Here is a 17,792-nt window from a genome sequence, read left to right as displayed (position 1 = left end):
TGACCCCTGGCGTAAGGTGGTAGTCTTGATTGGCTTAAAGCAAGCTCATTTCTTAGTTGACCCCTGCCGTGCAGGAGAATTAGGCTGGCTGCCAGCTGACTACACCTGACGTCATACATTGACACACACTGCACTGTGCGTGCGTGTGTGTGTGTGTGGTGTGGTTGAAATGTGTAACATGGCCGACTTTTGTTGGAGGATTTTTTGTGACTAAACAAAAGAAATTTGTGAATGTTTGTGAGAACAAATTAGCCCCAAAAAAGTGAAATTTATATTGTAATAAAATTAAAAGCAATGCTTTTCTACACTTAGAGTCGATATTTCCGTCCTAAACGGATAGTTCTCTTTGTAAATTTAGGCATGTGAGAATTGTCCTATCAATTTCAAAATTAGCTTTATGTCGTGAAAGTTATAAATTTAGGTGCATTTTAGAAAGAGTATTATCTCTATTAATAATACTAGAATGTCCGTATGTTTATTCTAAATATGATTGTTCATGTATGAAATAAACTTGTAATCTATACAATTTATATATGAAATGTTGTTTCTCAGGTTTATATGGTTTACAAATATTGTAAGCGACGCATCTATAATTAGGTATTTTACTGTAAGCATTCTTTATTAAGCCTTCTATTTATAAGCCAATATTTTGATGTATGTATAAAGAAAGTTATTGTTATGGTTTCGTTCCGACTTTAGTAAGTTCGGATATAATTGAGTATTCTCAAAAATACGGATGTTATCATCATTTCAGATTTGATTAAAATGTTCAAGTCACAGTAATGATAATCTGAGCCCCCCTCGTAACACCAACATCCCCCCGGAAAACAAAGCGTGGACCTCGCAGCTTTGGATTAAGGGCTCATCCTCCCTCCCTCCCCCCTCCTAAGGTCTCTGGTGCTCTAGAGGCCCCGTGTTAGCCCCTGGGAGCCGCGTCACACTTTGTTCAGCTGTGGCAGGGGATCCCTCAGACGCCAGGAGCATGGCCAGTGCTCCTGCAACTTCCAGGTAACGCTTTAGGCTATTTTTGGATGCTGTATATGTTAAGATATTTTGGCCTATTTATGGCTTTTATTGGGGTTTGAAACGGGGGTATGACAATTGCAGATGATTAAAACCTCCTCATACATTTCTTACCACATAATTTTTCATAGGTAGCATATAGGTTAGGCTGTTTATGGCATTTGCTTGGTTATTTAAAGATAGGACATTTGCTGATGATTAAAACCTCCTCATACCGTATTATAAATTTCCCAAGGTAGCTTAAATAATGTTAAATAAAAATAATAGTTTTAATTCAAAATTCTGTTCATTAAAATGATATCATATAGTTTTCTAAGTATCAAGAGTTAAAATTCATAGCCTTGTTATACTTGTAGCTTCGAAAACGGTCCCTTTTTTTGACAAATCGTGTAGTAATTTATGTGTATTATTTATTGCTATACTAAATATTATTTAAACGGATTACAGATCCTTTTCGATTGGTAGTGAATATTTATATTTACAGGGAATAGACGTACTTCCCTACATTAATTTCCTTTACAATGATATTTTTATATTTTTGTAGGTCTGACTCCTCATTCGTTGTCGGGGGAAAGTACCGTCTCATCCGTAAAATTGGTAGCGGATCTTTCGGTGATATTTACCTCGGTAAGTTCAATTTTTAGTAGCGCAGCTACCTTTTAAATATGTTATGTTCGTACGTTCGTTTTACCGTCGAAAAGTAAATTATAGGTCCTACAGGTATTTGTTACTGTTATTAAAATATTAATAGCCTTGCTACTAATATAATAACACTTTTCTCGTTTTATTATTGCATCATACTTTTAAACACGTGTGACTCATTAATTTTATCTCTCATATTATTGTTCATACATGTGCTATGTGCATACATCTATAATACAAAGTAGAATGATGTCTGTCCGTCTGTCTGTCCGTCTGAAGCTTATGTTCTCGGTAACCACTGAACCGATCGGATTCTACTCTTCAGGGTATATACCTATTGGTCCTGCGGTGGTTTTAAGCTATTTTCTTGGGGGGTGGGACACCCCCAACCCCCCCAAAAACAAAAAAAATCCCCCCCCATTTTTTTTTTTTTTTTTACAAATTTTACGAATTTTATGAATTTTACGAATTTTACGAAATTTACGAATTTTACGAATTTTACGAATTTCGCGAATTTAGAATTTTACGAATTTTACGAAATTTACGAATTTTACGAATTTTACGAATTTCGCGAATTTAATCGCAAAATGTTTTCCTGCTGGGTAGGTGCGAAAATTTGTGATCCGTTCTGCTGGGTAAGTAATAGAAGATGTAATTATACCTCTTGGGGCAAAGCCCCTAGAGGCTAGGGGCGAAGCCACTAGTATACTAGAAAGTAATAGCTAGGTACCTATTAAAACTAACATTTTAGAATACAATAGGCATCAAAAAGCCTTATATACCTCTTTAATAAAAAGTAACCATTACTATGTGGGTAGGTACTTATTATTTGTTATGATTCAGGCATTAACATAACGAATGGGGAGGAGGTAGCTGTGAAGTTGGAAAGTGTCAAGGCCAGGCATCCGCAGCTACTCTATGAATCAAAACTATATAAAATATTACAGGTAAAATGAACATACCCAATTTACAGAGATTATATGAAAATAGGAACTAACCTATTGGATAATAAAAATGTAAGGATAATTTGGAGTAAATCAAACGCAAACTTTCATTAGATAAAGTTTATATAATTGGCTTTGTCTATTTCATAAATCCTTTGTATTTGTGATATACATATTTTAAGCTGTTTTGTAGGAGTTATACCCAGGGCTGTGCAAAACCCGGTTTTTTTAAAAATACCCCGGGGTCGTGGAAAATAGGGGTTTTACCCGGGTTTTAGGGTTTTTTTGGGGTATTTTGGGTTTTTATAGTTTTTATACTGTAAAAGCTTGAATAGTATATTATATATAATTGTATAATAGACGATTCTTTCTATGGCGCAGCGAGTTTCATAGTATTTTCACAGTAGCTTTTCTTTTATTTCTACCCCTGCGGGGCAATCATTACCCCTTAACTAACCTAACCTTAAATAACCTATTAATAGCTACTATAAAAATACAAAGAAAACCACTGTGCCATGAAACCAATTAGGTCCATTCTTTTAATATTTAGAAACAGGCTAGGACATAAGAAAGATGAAAAGTTGGCTGATATTTACAGAAAAAATGCAAAAATCTAAAGATCCTAAAACTGTACGTGCTTTTCTTGCTGGTACATCTCTTCCTGAGCCCGTGACAATGGCAAAATCAAGCACAGCAGTCGATTCCTTTGTTAAATACATGCAAGGGGTCAATGAAAAACATATTTTTTTTATATAAACAATGAAAAATAAACTTATTTTTGAAACAATTTTACTTTTTTTAATAAAACCCCAAAAATCTAAAACCCATTGGGTTTTTTAAGGTGGGTTAAAGGGCAAAAAAACCGGGTGGGTTTTGGGGTGGGTTTTTTATCTGCCAACCCTGGTTATACCTATCAATTATCAATCCCCAAAAATATGAAATTAGAAAATCTATCTTATCTTATTTATAAAAATTTTATGTTCAAGCAAAATAAATACCTAAATAAAATAAAAAACATAAAAATCATATGAAACGTTTGAGAAACGCAATTCAAACAGCAAAATCTTTTAGGAATAGAAATGGGCTCCATGTAAAAAAATATACATTTCATAAATATTACTCGAAGCAAAAATACGTAGACATATCATTCTTAAGTCAGGGATAAGTATTCTGAAATCAATAAATATTAGGCAAGTACAATGGCAATATTATATGTGTAGATTTAGATGGTAACAAAGTCAATTTTAGCCTTAAGTACCTAGAGCAGTTACAATTAATATGACGCTATTTTAATTATTAATAAAAAAATTATTAAAAAGTCATTTTGGGAAGCTGGCCCATTGTGTTATCATTTACCGTAACCATTACCTAACCTAACCTAACCTAAAGTAGGTATAAAAAAATAAGATTCTTAATTTAATATGAAATTCGTAAGTAAATTCTATTTCGAAAACTTATTCTCGTCCTTGATTGATATATTTTGCGTTGTCCTTGCAATAGAAAGCTACGCGTCTTTTCAGTGGTGATCTTTCACAGCCGCATAATATCACGCACGCATAGTGGTTTATATTCTCATTAAAGCTCAATAGCAAATAAATAAAAGTGATGGGGTTGGGGTTTGATATTGAGATTGAAACATTGAGAGGATATCTTGTGCTTTTGTAAAAATATTTAGTTCCGCTGACTTAATATAGTGAAACATTTGTGGAATTAAACGCACACACTCCTCATTGCGTAGACTTAAAGTTTATTCACCCACCCAAAATTTTGAATAGCAAAGTTACTCTTTAATTTGATTTATCGGTCTGTAACGCATTTAGATACCCATTTTTGCAAGTTTTTGCTTATAGCATTTTGCAATTTTTGTAAAATTTCTGTAAAAATGTGTAAAAATTTCTTCAATAAACATCAAACTAGATTTCAAAATAAACGCAATCTACTTTTAATACAAAGTAAAGTAACTTCTAGTTTTATGGCAGGTGTCCCATATTATTTTAACATAATGAATTAGAACTAATATTGTTTCTTTTTATTCAGGGTGGTGTGGGAATACCTCACATACGCTGGTTCGGTCAGGAAAGGGATTACAATGTGCTAGTAATGGACTTGTTGGGCCCCTCACTAGAAGACCTATTCAACTTTTGTTCCAGGTAGGGTTAAGGTTACGTCTCCGTGGGTTGTCCAGGATTTGAGTCTTGTCACCACAGTGCAGTGCAGTGTCAAACGGGCAAAAATGTTACTGATGTTATATAGATTAGGGTATAGTCCTCCCCTAAACATTATTCTAGTTTTCTTTTCTAAAAAAACTATTCAAACACCACTTAAAAATTGTTTTATTTAGTTATAAAAATTTCTTTGCGCTTCGCGCACCTCCTATTTGGAAAATGCTCTACCTTGTATATTTGATACATTTTTGCTTCATCCCCATGCGAACGTGCACAAAGATTGAGCAGGAGGGGAGGGCGAAACCTTTTATTTAGTTATGAAGCAGCTTTTTTACTTATTTTTTTATTTAGACGGTTCACGATGAAAACCGTGCTTATGTTGGCAGATCAGATGATTGGAAGAATAGAGTATGTTCACAACAAGAACTTTATTCACAGGTAAACCAACGGACTTAACTGATATATTAAAGCTTTTCTCTGCTTTTAATCAAGGGAAAACTATTATAATACAAGGGAATCAAGGTTTTTTTGTGCTTTAAAGGGAAATAATATGAAATAAGTATTTTGATGGAGGGAAAAATAGGATTACATTTATTACCTTGAAGAAAAAATAAATATACAAAATAATAAATAAACTTATTAAAATAGATGTTTTTATACCTATACGTGTTATATAAAATACCTACCTAGCTATTTCAAACATAATTCGCTTTGGATGAACTATTCAAATCCGAAATACCTTAAAATTAAGATTTTTATTCAGATTCACCCGGAACCCGTTTTTATTTGATCCTACAATTTTAGACCAAATATCACATAATATCTTTATTTCTGACGAACTGCCTTCTTCCTGGTTTTATTGGGGCCTTGGAATAATTGCAGTCGAATTACTATGAATCGATGAACAAACTACTTAACTAATCTCTTAATTTTTTTCAGGGATATAAAGCCCGACAACTTTCTGATGGGAATTGGACGTCACTGCAACAAGCTCTTTCTAATTGACTTTGGACTGGCCAAAAAGTATCGGGACAACCGCACCCGCCAACATATTCCATACAGGTATGAAGTTTTTCAGGGATAGGACAGTGGCCAAAAAAAATACTCACCCAAAACTCAGTATCCGGGAACCGTGGAGCCGCCATATTTTGCTGGTGCCGGAGCCGTAATTTTCGTTAAAAACGGCTCCGGCTCCGGACTAGATAGAGATTTTTTACAAATTATAATTTGGTAACTCTGTTTTGTCATGTGCAAATGCCCTTTTTAAGTTTTTTCAAGTCCATCTTTATCAAAAAACCTTTAAAAGTCAAAAATAAAAAATATTTTTTATGGGGGGAAAAATATGTCGAGTTTTTCTTGATTTTAGGTCGGAGCTGGAGCCGGATTCGGAGCCGTATTTCCAGATACGGCTCCGCGGAGCCGGAACCGCTGCAAAATATGATCAACGAAAGTCCTCGTTTGGTTAAATAACATTGGTGCAAAAGTTAAAAGACTATTATTTTAATTTCTCTTGTCATTTTCTAACCGTTCCCCTAATCAATTTTTTAAGCGATGGACAAGGAACGATGAACCAATCTCTATCCTCAATCACGATAAACAATATAACCCGTTTTGTAGATTCATATTATTGTTGGAAAAGTTTGGACCATGCTAGTTTGAACCATCTTATCAAGAGTTAATAAGAATACCCATGATTTTTAAGAAAACGAATGAAAAAACATGATTCATATTGTTGATTCTAATTATATTTCAAGCTAAATATACAAAATACATATATTTGTGCTTATGTATGTAAATCTATGATGATTACAAATTACGCTACTGATAAGAAAATTAAAATGTAAAACTTATCAAATGCTAATACCTTTACGTTGTAAATGTGTCAAAATTTAAGTTTTCGCAATTATTAAAAGTGTGTGTTTGTTTGTATATGTGTTGATTGCTTGAACAACTCATAGATCTAAAATTTTCAATGAAGCTTCTAATTGGTCTTTTAGGCAGTTTTAAGTCTTCTTTTTCTTGTGGGGAAAATATTAATCTGAAAGATGTCTCTCCTCAAAAATAGCTTAAAACCTATTCAGGGCCAACACATAAAAATTACTTATGATATTTATCTACTTCAGTATAAAAAAGTAATCGAGTTCTATTAAGCCAATTATATAGGCAATGAGATGAGTTTTGAATAAAATCCCCTAAATGCTAGGGGGAAGCCTGGATAATAAATGGCTGTTAGGCAAAGATAAACATTATGTTTAAGCCTGGATAAAACATATGAATCATAGGATATATAATTCCATATTAATCCCTAATGAAAGTAATAAACATACAGATGTAATAGTAGGGTACCTGCATGGATTTTTATATACTTATTTGGTCATTATACTTTACGTCTAGAAACAAGTACAGATATGTCTAAAATTATGATAACTAAGATTATTATATATAAGAAAAGAATATAAGACTGTGGTACAAATAAAGAAAAATTTTAAGTATTACTGAACTAAAAATAATCTCATAGCATTTTCAGTGTTTTTTAGGACAAATAGCCAAATTTGTTTAAAATAGATGCTCTACTAAAAATCTAAAACGATATACAAACTAAAAGCTTCTGATTTTATTATTTTTTCGTGGATAGTTGTAAAACCTTTCGAGACTTTAATATACATCATAAAATCAACCAAGAACCTTGTGAAGCTTTCCGAAAATTGAGCACTCGATAGTTTCAAAACAAGATAAAACTATGACCATTAGAAATTACTCTTAACTTAACAACAATTTATTTATATTCCTTATTGGGTAATAATAATAATTCTCTGTCTAGAATTTAGATTATTACAACATTATTTTAGTTTTCAGTAATCTTATTAGCTTTTTTTCTCTCCTTATTAGCCTATAATCCGTATGTTTTCTACGATAAAAGAATACGAAAAAGGTAGAATATAGTCTTATTTATCTATAAAAAAAAATACTCTTTTTTTTAAAAGCGAAGCTTTTCTATAATTAGGGTCGGTCCGTCCGTACGTCCGTCCGTCCGTACGTCCGTAACGGATAGCTTTTTCCGTTAATTTAGGCATGTTAGAATTGTCCTATCGATTTCAAATTTTGCATGGTGATTTCTTTAGTAGTTAGGTACTATTTAGAAAGCGTAGCAACTCTATAATCATTACCAAAATGTCCGTACGTCCATTTTAAACATGTTGATTTTTTTACTTTTTTAGCAACAAATTTTTATGTGATCAAATCATCGGATTCATCTGATTTTTGGTATATTGATTCCTGGGACAACAAAGTATAATGTAATAAGCGAAGCAACTCTATAATCAAGCCCTAAAAATGTAAGTATGTCCATAATCATTATCCTGTATCAAGCAGTTTTTCAACAAATTTACTTACAATTTTGCTTCTTATACATTCGCATTCTGATTATTCAGTTCTGACATTATACAAGTGTTAATGTCCGTTTGTCCTTCCATTTCAGAGCTTCGCTTTTATGGATGTTGTCATCCTTGTTTTTGTAATAATAATTTAACGAATTAGGTACCTTTAAAAGTAGGAAAGTAATAATCCCTAACATAAACAGACTGGCGTTTGGAATTATAGAGTAGCTTCATTACTAAAGGTCTTTTCTCTTTAAATAAAAGCATACCAAAACACACACACACACCAGTATGAAGTGTGCCTTTAAGAACAGTTTCTTTTCAAAAGTGAACACATGTGTCCATAAATGTGATGGTTGTTAGTCCACAGAGAGAGAGATATGTTAATGTGAGATAAATTAAACTTCATCCCAAAATCTTATACATCCTATTACATAAAGTAGTAATGATGTCATTTTCCCTTCAGATTTCCCCACCACTAAAAGATTTAATGTTCCGATGTAAGAAAGCTTCATTTAGGTCATAGAATGGTTTGTGGCTATTTTTTAAGACTCGCCCGCTCTACCTTTATAGAGCTCCCATATGCTAGTAGCTATATTATTGGGAAGAAGAAAGCGTTGAAGATTACTCCAAGTGCTTTTTATCTTGGCTTAATTAGCAATTACATAACCAAAATATTGCTAGAAGTAGACTATAATTGCTAAAAATCATTACATACGATATTTAAATTCATGTTGCTTAGAATGATATTTTATTGTAATTAAAACCTAGGGAATTGTATAAAGTAACAATGACATTATCTTCCTTTTTATGGAAGCTTGAAGATTGTTGTTGCTTTTATAATAAAAGAAGTGCACATTAGCATTGAAATCCACATTTTAATAAACAAATAGAATGTCATCAATGATCATTATTAAAACAAAACGTGATATTTCGCAGTTAAGTCTTAATTATACTTTCTCAAAGTCTGTAATGATCACCGTTTTCTTACTTTATCATATTTTACTGTTATTTCTTCAATGACAATTTTGTTATCTTGCTATTTCTGTCCTACTTACTAAAACAATCTTCTTGTTTTGCATTTATTTGGTGGATTGCTTTTGAATGATGTCATCCTTGTTTTACTATTAATGACATTCAACCATACTCTGAAAATGTTCAATCAAAACAGTGAATTAATATGTACAAAATTAGCGCAACCGCAAAATTCAATTGTTTTATTGAAATAGAAAAAAAATATTTTTTGGGAAGATATAAATATAAAAGAACAATAATTTGTCAATATAGACATTATTTTTTTTCAGTGAGGGAAGGGACATAGGGCTTAAATTAGGTACTTAAGTCTTAAAACCACTTTTTTTTATTCGTTGGCTCAAAAACTATGTTGACTTAAATCAATTTTGATTGTTTGGTTTTTAAACCAAAAATTTTAATCTACAGACTGGCAATTTTGTTTATCATCATTTTGGATATTTTTGTCTATTGTCCTAAAACTTTAAAAATTTTGGTAGGTATCATATCGTCAATGAAAGCTTAAGCTATCATTTATAATTGTTATTTTTGCAAAAGGTTTGAAACTCCACTCAACACTTTGAATATGAATGCTTTTGTCTTTATGTTCAGCTGTATGACATATTTCAACTTTAAAGCAAAGGGTAGAAAGCATACTGTAACTGTACCAATTTGAAGGTCTTTAAGAACCATATTTAAACAAAGATGCCTCAAATTTGGAAAGTGGGTTGGTAATTTAGATGGCCATAGAGTAATTCCAGAGCCAGAAGTTGAGATAAATGTACAAGAAGCGCAGTAACAATAAGTTTATTAAGTGTAGATGTATAACTCAGATATCTACCTTGATCCAGTGTTGAGTACCTTTTTCGTCTTGTTGCAAATTGTTTTCTGCTCTCTTGTAGCGACTTGGCTATGTTAATACTTCTGACGTTATTGGCTGATATTCAAATACTCAATTGAAAGTCGGCATAGGGTCCACGGGGTTATCGGGGTTATTTCAATTTCTTCCCCCTCAATTGTTTTACTTTAATGCAGTACCTATTAACAAGAAAATAAAATATTCGACTATTTTTCATAATACTTTCTTTTGAAAAAAAGAAAAATAATAACTGCCCCTTTATGTATAGTTTAACGTACAAACAGACGAATTTAAAGCAAGACAGATTGACAATGACATACAAATTTTCCTATGAAACCAATGATTTAAATGTCCTAGTTGCTCGACGATATTTTTTGAAAATGTATATTTTGTTGTATTACAGCTTAAAAATACTGGGCTTTCTTTTTACTTTTTATTGCTGCGCTACGAATGGATTTAGTTCCCCTTGTTTTAAAGTAAAATCTAGATTTTAATTGAAATTTCCACTTATCTAAGTCATAAATTGTTCAATTTTACTGAAATAAAATTACTCTTTGTTTTCAACACAAACCAGACAACAGAAACAAACGCTCGCGCGCGCGCACACACTCCAAATTTAAAATCAAATAATTACAAACAAAAACATATAAAAGGGAGATAATAAAAAATTAACTACATCAGTTTTATTGGGTATAAAATTGATTTTAAAAGCGTTAATGCATATTTTTTTTTAAAGATTTGCTGAAATACCAAAGAATTAACTAGAAAGATTGAAGTTTTTGGTGTACTGTAATTGCGTGTAGGTTTTTGGTGGTATGTTTGTGTGTGTTTGTTTGTGTGTGTGTGGGAGGAACTTTGAATTGTCGTCGCATCCCAAGTAAAGTTATTCAGACACACCCACCCTCTCTACATTTACTTTATATTTTATTTTTTAATTTATTAGTGCCTTCGTCCTTAGGCTCTAAGATCTTCGCCAAAAGTGGGATAAAAGTTTTTTTCCCCCTATATTTTTTTGTTAAAATAATTTTTGGGCGGTTCTTATAAGGACTTAAGGGGGGAGGGGGAGTTGCACATCCCTCGGCCAATAGCCTAAAACATAACATATATCCCATGGAAAACTTCATTTGCTTTTTTGGGATATTCAGTTTAAGAGATCTTTGCAGACATACATACAGATATACATCCTGTTACTAAAGGTAGATAAGAGAGTAGGGTGTTGGTTTGAATCTGATGGGATAATTCCATGGTGTCTTTGTGTATGTTCGTGATGATGTGTGCAGATTCATATAAACATCTACAGGGAAAAATAAATAGGTTTATGGTTTTTAAGCCAAAGTTCATGCAATCAAAGGGCTAGAATGGAGGAAGGAAGAGGACAATGGGCTGTTAATTACACTTATCCTCAAAGTTTAATAATAATGTGTGGAGACAATTATTGAATTATGATTGGTTGGGTTATTAATTTGAATGTCTCAACATCATTTGAGATACACATCAATTTGTCGGCCATTGTCTTATCCCTTTAGATCCCTGACTAGAATGATATCTAAGATAGTCTCTTAACTTATTTTTGAACTTTGTTTTATATTCTTTAGTGATAACAATCATAGTATAAAATACTATTTTTGAAAAGAAAAGAAACATTTTTATTTAAAAATAATGATAATTTTACCGGCCATAATTTTTTTTGTATGATAAAATATCCCTTCTGCTTAAATTCTCTTCTCTTTAAATGTAAAAATAATTTTGGATTTTGCTTACTTTTGCTTGTCCCTATTTCCATGATAATGTTATAGACCTACAGACACAAACAAATACAATTAAAACACTTTCGGATGAAAAGCATTCATTTTTAGTAGCGCAGCTACTCTATAACTAGATAATATATGTCTGTCTGTCTAAGAACGCATGATAGAATGTTAACAGAATTTGATTATTAGCAGATAATAAAAAAATAAAAAAAATAGATTTGCTAATAAAATTATGATATCTTGTTATTAGATCGCTACTAATGGAAATTATTTTTTCTTGTTATATATTCAAAAATGTATTCACTATTCTCTTTTTGTATCAATTTATTTATATTGCTAGCGGCTACGCCCCTAGAGGGATGGGGGGGGGGGGGGTAGACCCTCCATCTTTCAATGTTTTAAAAAGAATGTTTTAGTGGGGATATATCTTAGGCTCGAATGAATTGAAAAAAGAAACCCCAAGGACGAAAGAATACCATACATACGTAAGTAAAACTAAACAATAATATAATTTTTATTTCAGAGAAGACAAGAACCTGACCGGCACGGCTAGGTACGCCAGTATCAACGCACACTTGGGAATTGAACAGTCAAGGCGTGATGATATGGAATCACTCGGGTATGTATTCATTTTGTTCTTGTTTTCTAGCGCAGCTTCTCAATAACCCAATTATGTCAATACGACGTCCTCTTCCATCCGAAAATCATTTCACTAAATCATGTCTAGAAACTCTTATTCGAAGGAGCATGCAAAATAAAAGTCTAAATCCTTCCTGGGAGCTATGTTAGCCCCTTCTAGAGAGGAAAGGTCATTTTGTTCAATGGTTATGATAATCTCAACCGATGAATTATGGAATGGTTATTTATCTCATCGTACTATAGCCAGCTTTCTGTGGATATTGAAATAAAAAATTTTAAGATTAAAATCAGTTTTTTAACCCCGAGGGGTCGAAGGGGATTATTTTCCAGTGTATATTAATCGATTTGGAAGCCATACTTGAAATATAATTATCCTTGTTTTAGATACGTGCTGATGTACTTTAACCGTGGGTCCTTGCCGTGGCAGGGCCTGAAGGCGGCAACCAAAAAGCAGAAATACGAGAAGATCAGCGAGAAAAAGATGTCCACACCTGTTGAAGTCCTCTGCAAGGTAAACAGTCAACACACGGACAAAAAGTTCACATTGCCCTTGAGTGTAACTAACCTTGTTTGTAGGGATAAACGTAGGGTGGGACTAAACTTAAGTTTATTCCTCATTCATTGACTGAAAACCTTAGGTATTTTTATTATCCTAATTCATCGTATTGAACTAGTTGGTTTTATCTTTCTAAACCAAAAATTTCAAGGGTTATTTTGTTTATCTAAAATCTAAATTTGCTAAAACCACCCCAAGACATGTATAACTTACAATCTTTCTAACCCAATAATTTAGGGTAATTTTGTTAAGCATCTAATTTTGCTAAAAAATATCCTAAGACAATTATAATATTCAACCGATTCCGATCAGTATTTTCCGAGATTTTTAGCTACTACAGATGAAAAAAGCAACTATTTTAGGTTTATTAAAAGTGTAATTTTGGTACCTATGCTTTATTATGTTAAGTTTTTAATAAAAAAAAATTTTCAGGGATTTCCCGCTGAGTTCGCTATGTATCTAAATTACTGCCGTGGATTGAGGTTCGAGGAGGCTCCAGATTACATGTACCTCCGTCAGCTTTTCAGGTACGCCACTACTGGTTTTTAGGGTTTTGAAAATTAAGGTAAAAATAATACCTAGCATTTAAAACTTTTTAAACATTTTATCCAAAAAAAGCTAAAGAACAATAAGAACCTTTTGAATTTTGATGAAAATTTGCTGGTACCACTTAAAATAGGTAATAATTATCAATATAAACAAAATCATTTTTAGGCTTCAAATAACAATCTTTTATTGTCCTAAAATAACCTCAAATTGTAATTTAAACCTTCTAATTTTGAAATATGATCTTAATATTTAGAATTCTGTTCCGCACGCTGAACCACCAGTATGATTACACCTTTGACTGGACAATGTTGAAACAGAAGGCGGCCGCTAGCGCCGTAGCCGACAGAACGGCGCCGCCAGTAGCCCCGCCCCAGGGACCCCGCTAAGGTAAAAAAAAAACATAAAGGAGGGTACACAATGGGGTACAATTTGGAACTGTGAAGAAACAATAAAGTTCATCTTATATGTACACTTCTTCTTAATATTTATTATTCATCTATATCTTTTTTTTTTCAATGAATGTTTTTTTTCAGGCAATTTAATGTTGTATAATTGTAAACTATAATTTTGTCTAAATGATGATTATTTTTCAGGTGTTGTTGAATGAACCTTAGCTTTGGGACTGTTGTCATAAGATTTATTCTACTTACTCAAAATTCTTGTGACAGACAAAGCAACCAACCAACAAACTTCAACAAAGAAAAGAATCGCCAACATATTTCGTCCGTTGCATATTCCAATAATAATATTAAAAAAATGGTTTTTAGCGGCTTTTTTTCGTAGCTGTTGAGAATTGCGGCTAATCTCCTCATTTAAGCAGCTCAATTTATTCAACAGTTACGAAAGCAGCTTTGATTTTGTGTTTTTTTTTAAATACCTAAATGTTTGGCGGCCATTGGAATTTTGTAGTAAATCTTCATTTTTTTTTCAAACAATATCTTAAAATAAAGTACACGTATGTAAAAATACTTATTATATACACACATACCATTTACGTGTTGAACTTTCAGTATGGATATTCGTAATGTGAGCGATGTACTTTGTACAAAGCTACATTTGTCATTTTGTTTATACATTATTCATGTTACAAAAATGAAACACTACTATTTCTTTAAATTGGTTATTAGTGAAATCACATAAATGCTAGGTATTTCTATCTACTTTAGATGCCTATTGAGAGTATAGGTATATCTATTTTGATAGAAATACCAACAATTTTTATGTGATTTCAGCTACTTTTTTTTATTAGCTCCTGACTTATTTTAGTTTTGTAGAAAATAACTTTTTTTCCCTTTTACTTTGATATAGTAACGATGGTAAAATTGTTAATTTTCTTTTCGTGGAAAATAGGAGATGATTTTTTCTTTTGGTTTTAAAACAACAGAGCCATTCCAACGAGTCTTTCATCATTTCACATTTTTTTTTTGACTGAGAAAACTATAAGAAATACGTTTTAATATTTTTTAAATTCTTTTTTTTTTTCAAAGACTCCGTTGGGATCTAAAATTTAGTGTTTTGTGTTGTAACTTCATATTTCACTTATATATTTTTAATTTTGCCAAAATGTGTATAAAAATAGCAATTTTAACTTAATTTCAATATTGCTACATCCTTTTTATTTTTTCTCTGTAAAAAATTACTAAATATTTTAACCATTTTTCTTCTATTTTTTTTTAATTTTAAGGAAAATATTAGTAGTAAAAACGAGCATTTTGACGTTAAAACGACGGCTTTATGCCTTCCTTTATAAAAATCTGAAAATTACCGCAAAAAGCTTCAAATTCACGTTATTAATTTGTTGCATTTTTTCTAGACCGCTCCTATTAGCCAGTGTATATATGATATTTAAAGTAGCGACGCTACTCTTTAATTATTATTAAGTGTAACACAATATTTTTTATGGTCAATAACATTCTTGTAGCAATTTATTTCTTGAAAATTTTGAAAAATAAAACTGCTTAGGTATTATTATTCACTTTACTCTCATAATTAATATTAATCATTTTTTTAGTATTTGTCGAATTATTTAGTAAAAATTTTAATTTTTCAGTTGGTTATGAAAATATTTTATTAAAAATAAAATCTAAAGACTAAAATTCTTCTTTGTAAGCCAAGTTGTGTGGGGACATCTTAAATTAATGTTTTTATGTGCGTGAACGGTATTAAATTAATTTCATTTAACATTTTTTTTATTTTTGAATGAAAAATGTGTAAAAATATGCCAACAACATTGAATTCAATTACGTGATCTCTAAATTTTTTAACAAGTTTAAAGGCGGCGATTATTATTGTAGAACTTCGTAATCAAGATATATTGGACACTTCAAACATATTAAGTGTCCTCAATATCTTTATTACGAGATTTTTACACAACAAACCACCCCCTTTATTTCGTTTTTTTTTTGTATACTGGCAAAACTGTTTGAATGTGTAGCTGTTGGTTGGATTGTAAATAAGTGTGAAAACAAAATCATTTTCTTTTTCTACTTTATGTCCTCCCCTCCCCCACGGGCAACTTGCACCTCCACCATGTAAATAGATAACAATTACGTACGGCAAATCAGTTGGGGTCGCGAAACCAAACACTACTACAATTTTGATTTCGCGGTCCCAACCGCAAAAAAATTCAGTCAAAGTGAGATATTATAAAAAATAAACCTTTTCAATAAAAACCTAACAAGCAGACAAGAATTATAAAAAGGTTGGATCATCTCCCCCTCCTCCCTTAATTTCCAAAACATGGGTGTCAACGTTCTTTTTTTGTATCCCTTTTCCCGCATTCCTAACCCAACAACAAAAATGTGACTTGATTGTAAACTATTATTTTGACACTCGTGTTTTGGAATTTTATTTGTAAACACATATTTGTGATCCGAAATTATTTGTTTTATTCTCACTGAAAAAAACTTTGGAAAATATATAATGATTGATAGTTAATTCATTTTATGTTGTAGTAGATATGTATTAGCAAAGGTTTACTATAATTAGGGTATATCCGAATGATGTAGATATGTAGTAGTTAAGTAGTTTAGAGTATATCCGAATGTCCGTATGTGATAGAATGCGAAGTAGATCTTAAGGGATAAGACATTGAATGTTGATAGGATGTAGATCCCCTATGATGATAAACAAAAATACACCTTTGTAGATTAAAACTGTTGGTTGAAAATTTGGACACTGTACTTATTGAAAATTCAATTGAAGTACACAAAGTATTATGATAACGTTATCTAAATCGTTAAGAACGGTGATAACATTTATTAAATTAAATCTCAATTCAAACTAGCTATGCGCAAACTTTTTCACCACTTACAGTAGATTTTTCACTATGCAAAGTGCTTAAAAATTCCACGAGCGGTATTTCTAGCGTTACACAAAAAGAACAAGAAAATGCAAGTGTTGATGATTTTAATAAATATATCTAAATACTACAATTTAATGAAAATATAATATTATATGTTTTTCTTTATGAAATCTGCTTCTAGCTCTTGGTTTGACAGTGTACCACGTTTCCTAAATTGATAACATAGGTATTAGTCGAGTATCCAATCTTTGCGTTAGGCTTCTTTGTTAAAAATGTTTAAGGCTCTCTAAAAGCACTAGCGGCTGCGCTCCTAGCATATTAGTATTCTTAATATTAAGGCAAATAGCCAAAAAAAAAAACTTGGATATAAAAATTAAATAACCATAAAGGAATTTATAACCTAAGAAGCTCCAAATCGGTTCAGCGGTTAGGGAGATCCTTCGGTACTGACAGACACATAGAGATCCTGTTACTTTATTATAAGGATAATAGTATTAAAGTTACTGTAAATAATAGTTAAGAAATATCAAGAAAGCTAAGTGCAATTTTTTATCTTGATTCCCACCCCCTCCCTCTAATTTCTTAATTATCTAGACAAAAGAGGTGGGGAAATGAATAATACCTGAGAACTGTTGCCAGATAGTGACACTGATAATAATGAATAATACCTTGAACTGTTGCCAGATAGTGACACGGATAATAATGAATAATGCCTAAGAACTGTTGCCAGATAGTGACACGAATAATATTGAATAATACCTGAGAACTGTTGCCAGATAGTGACACGGTTAATAATGAACAATAAATGAGAACTGTTGCCAGATAGTGACACTATAATAATGAAAAATACCTGAGAAATGTTGCCAGATAGTGACACGGATGATAATGAATAATACCTGAGAACTGTTGCCAGATAGTGACACGGTTGATAATTGAGTCTTGGTACAATATCTCGATAGACTAGAAACAAAC

The 17,792-nt window shown here is 31.8% G+C and overlaps 1 protein-coding gene and 1 long non-coding RNA gene across 13 annotated transcripts; one reads left to right on the top strand and one right to left on the bottom strand.

Moving 5' to 3' along the window:
- The first annotated feature begins 202 nt into the window (after positions 1 to 202).
- Positions 203 to 16,453, top strand: CkIalpha (Casein kinase Ialpha). Of its 12 annotated transcripts, none has more exons than XM_080164320.1 (13): positions 203 to 1,008; positions 1,568 to 1,650; positions 2,509 to 2,612; positions 4,647 to 4,759; positions 5,126 to 5,212; positions 5,714 to 5,836; positions 12,296 to 12,391; positions 12,796 to 12,922; positions 13,400 to 13,494; positions 13,770 to 13,903; positions 14,110 to 14,635; positions 14,766 to 14,832; positions 16,147 to 16,453. In XM_080164320.1, the coding sequence occupies exons 1-10, from the start codon at positions 983 to 985 to the stop codon at positions 13,900 to 13,902; spliced, it is 987 nt and encodes a 328-aa protein (XP_080020446.1). In that variant the 5' UTR covers positions 203 to 982; the 3' UTR covers position 13,903; positions 14,110 to 14,635; positions 14,766 to 14,832; positions 16,147 to 16,453. The 12 variants fall into 12 exon arrangements, with proteins under 12 accessions (XP_080020446.1, XP_080020442.1, XP_080020441.1 ...); XM_080164316.1 differs by having other exon boundaries at positions 14,766 to 15,081; XM_080164315.1 differs by having other exon boundaries at positions 14,749 to 15,081.
- Positions 16,454 to 16,910: 457 nt separating this feature from the next.
- LOC145322346 (uncharacterized) lies at positions 16,911 to 17,782 on the bottom strand. Its single transcript, XR_013880630.1, has 2 exons — positions 17,717 to 17,782; positions 16,911 to 17,029 (listed from the first exon to the last, which is right to left on the bottom strand). It is a non-coding gene; the product is annotated as an uncharacterized LOC145322346 (long non-coding RNA).
- Positions 17,783 to 17,792: the final 10 nt, after the last annotated feature.

The sequence above is a fragment of the Acartia tonsa genome, chromosome 6 (genome assembly GCF_053477335.1).
Source record: "Acartia tonsa isolate MP-2025a chromosome 6, ASM5347733v1, whole genome shotgun sequence".
NCBI classification, from domain to species: Eukaryota; Metazoa; Arthropoda; class Copepoda; order Calanoida; family Acartiidae; genus Acartia; species Acartia tonsa.
This window is presented reverse-complemented; position numbering and strand designations above follow the sequence as displayed.

What these genes read in the sequence shown, in the direction of transcription:
- CkIalpha (XM_080164321.1), top strand. Translation starts at nt 983, where the DNA reads ATGGCCAGTGCTCCTGCAACTTCCAG. An exon ending in CGCCAACATATTCCATACAG is followed by an intron (nt 5,837 to 12,295) that starts GTATGAAGTTTT and finishes TTTTTATTTCAG; the next exon opens with AGAAGACAAGAACCTGACCG. An exon ending in CTGTTGAAGTCCTCTGCAAG is followed by an intron (nt 12,923 to 13,399) that starts GTAAACAGTCAA and finishes AAAAATTTTCAG; the next exon opens with GGATTTCCCGCTGAGTTCGC.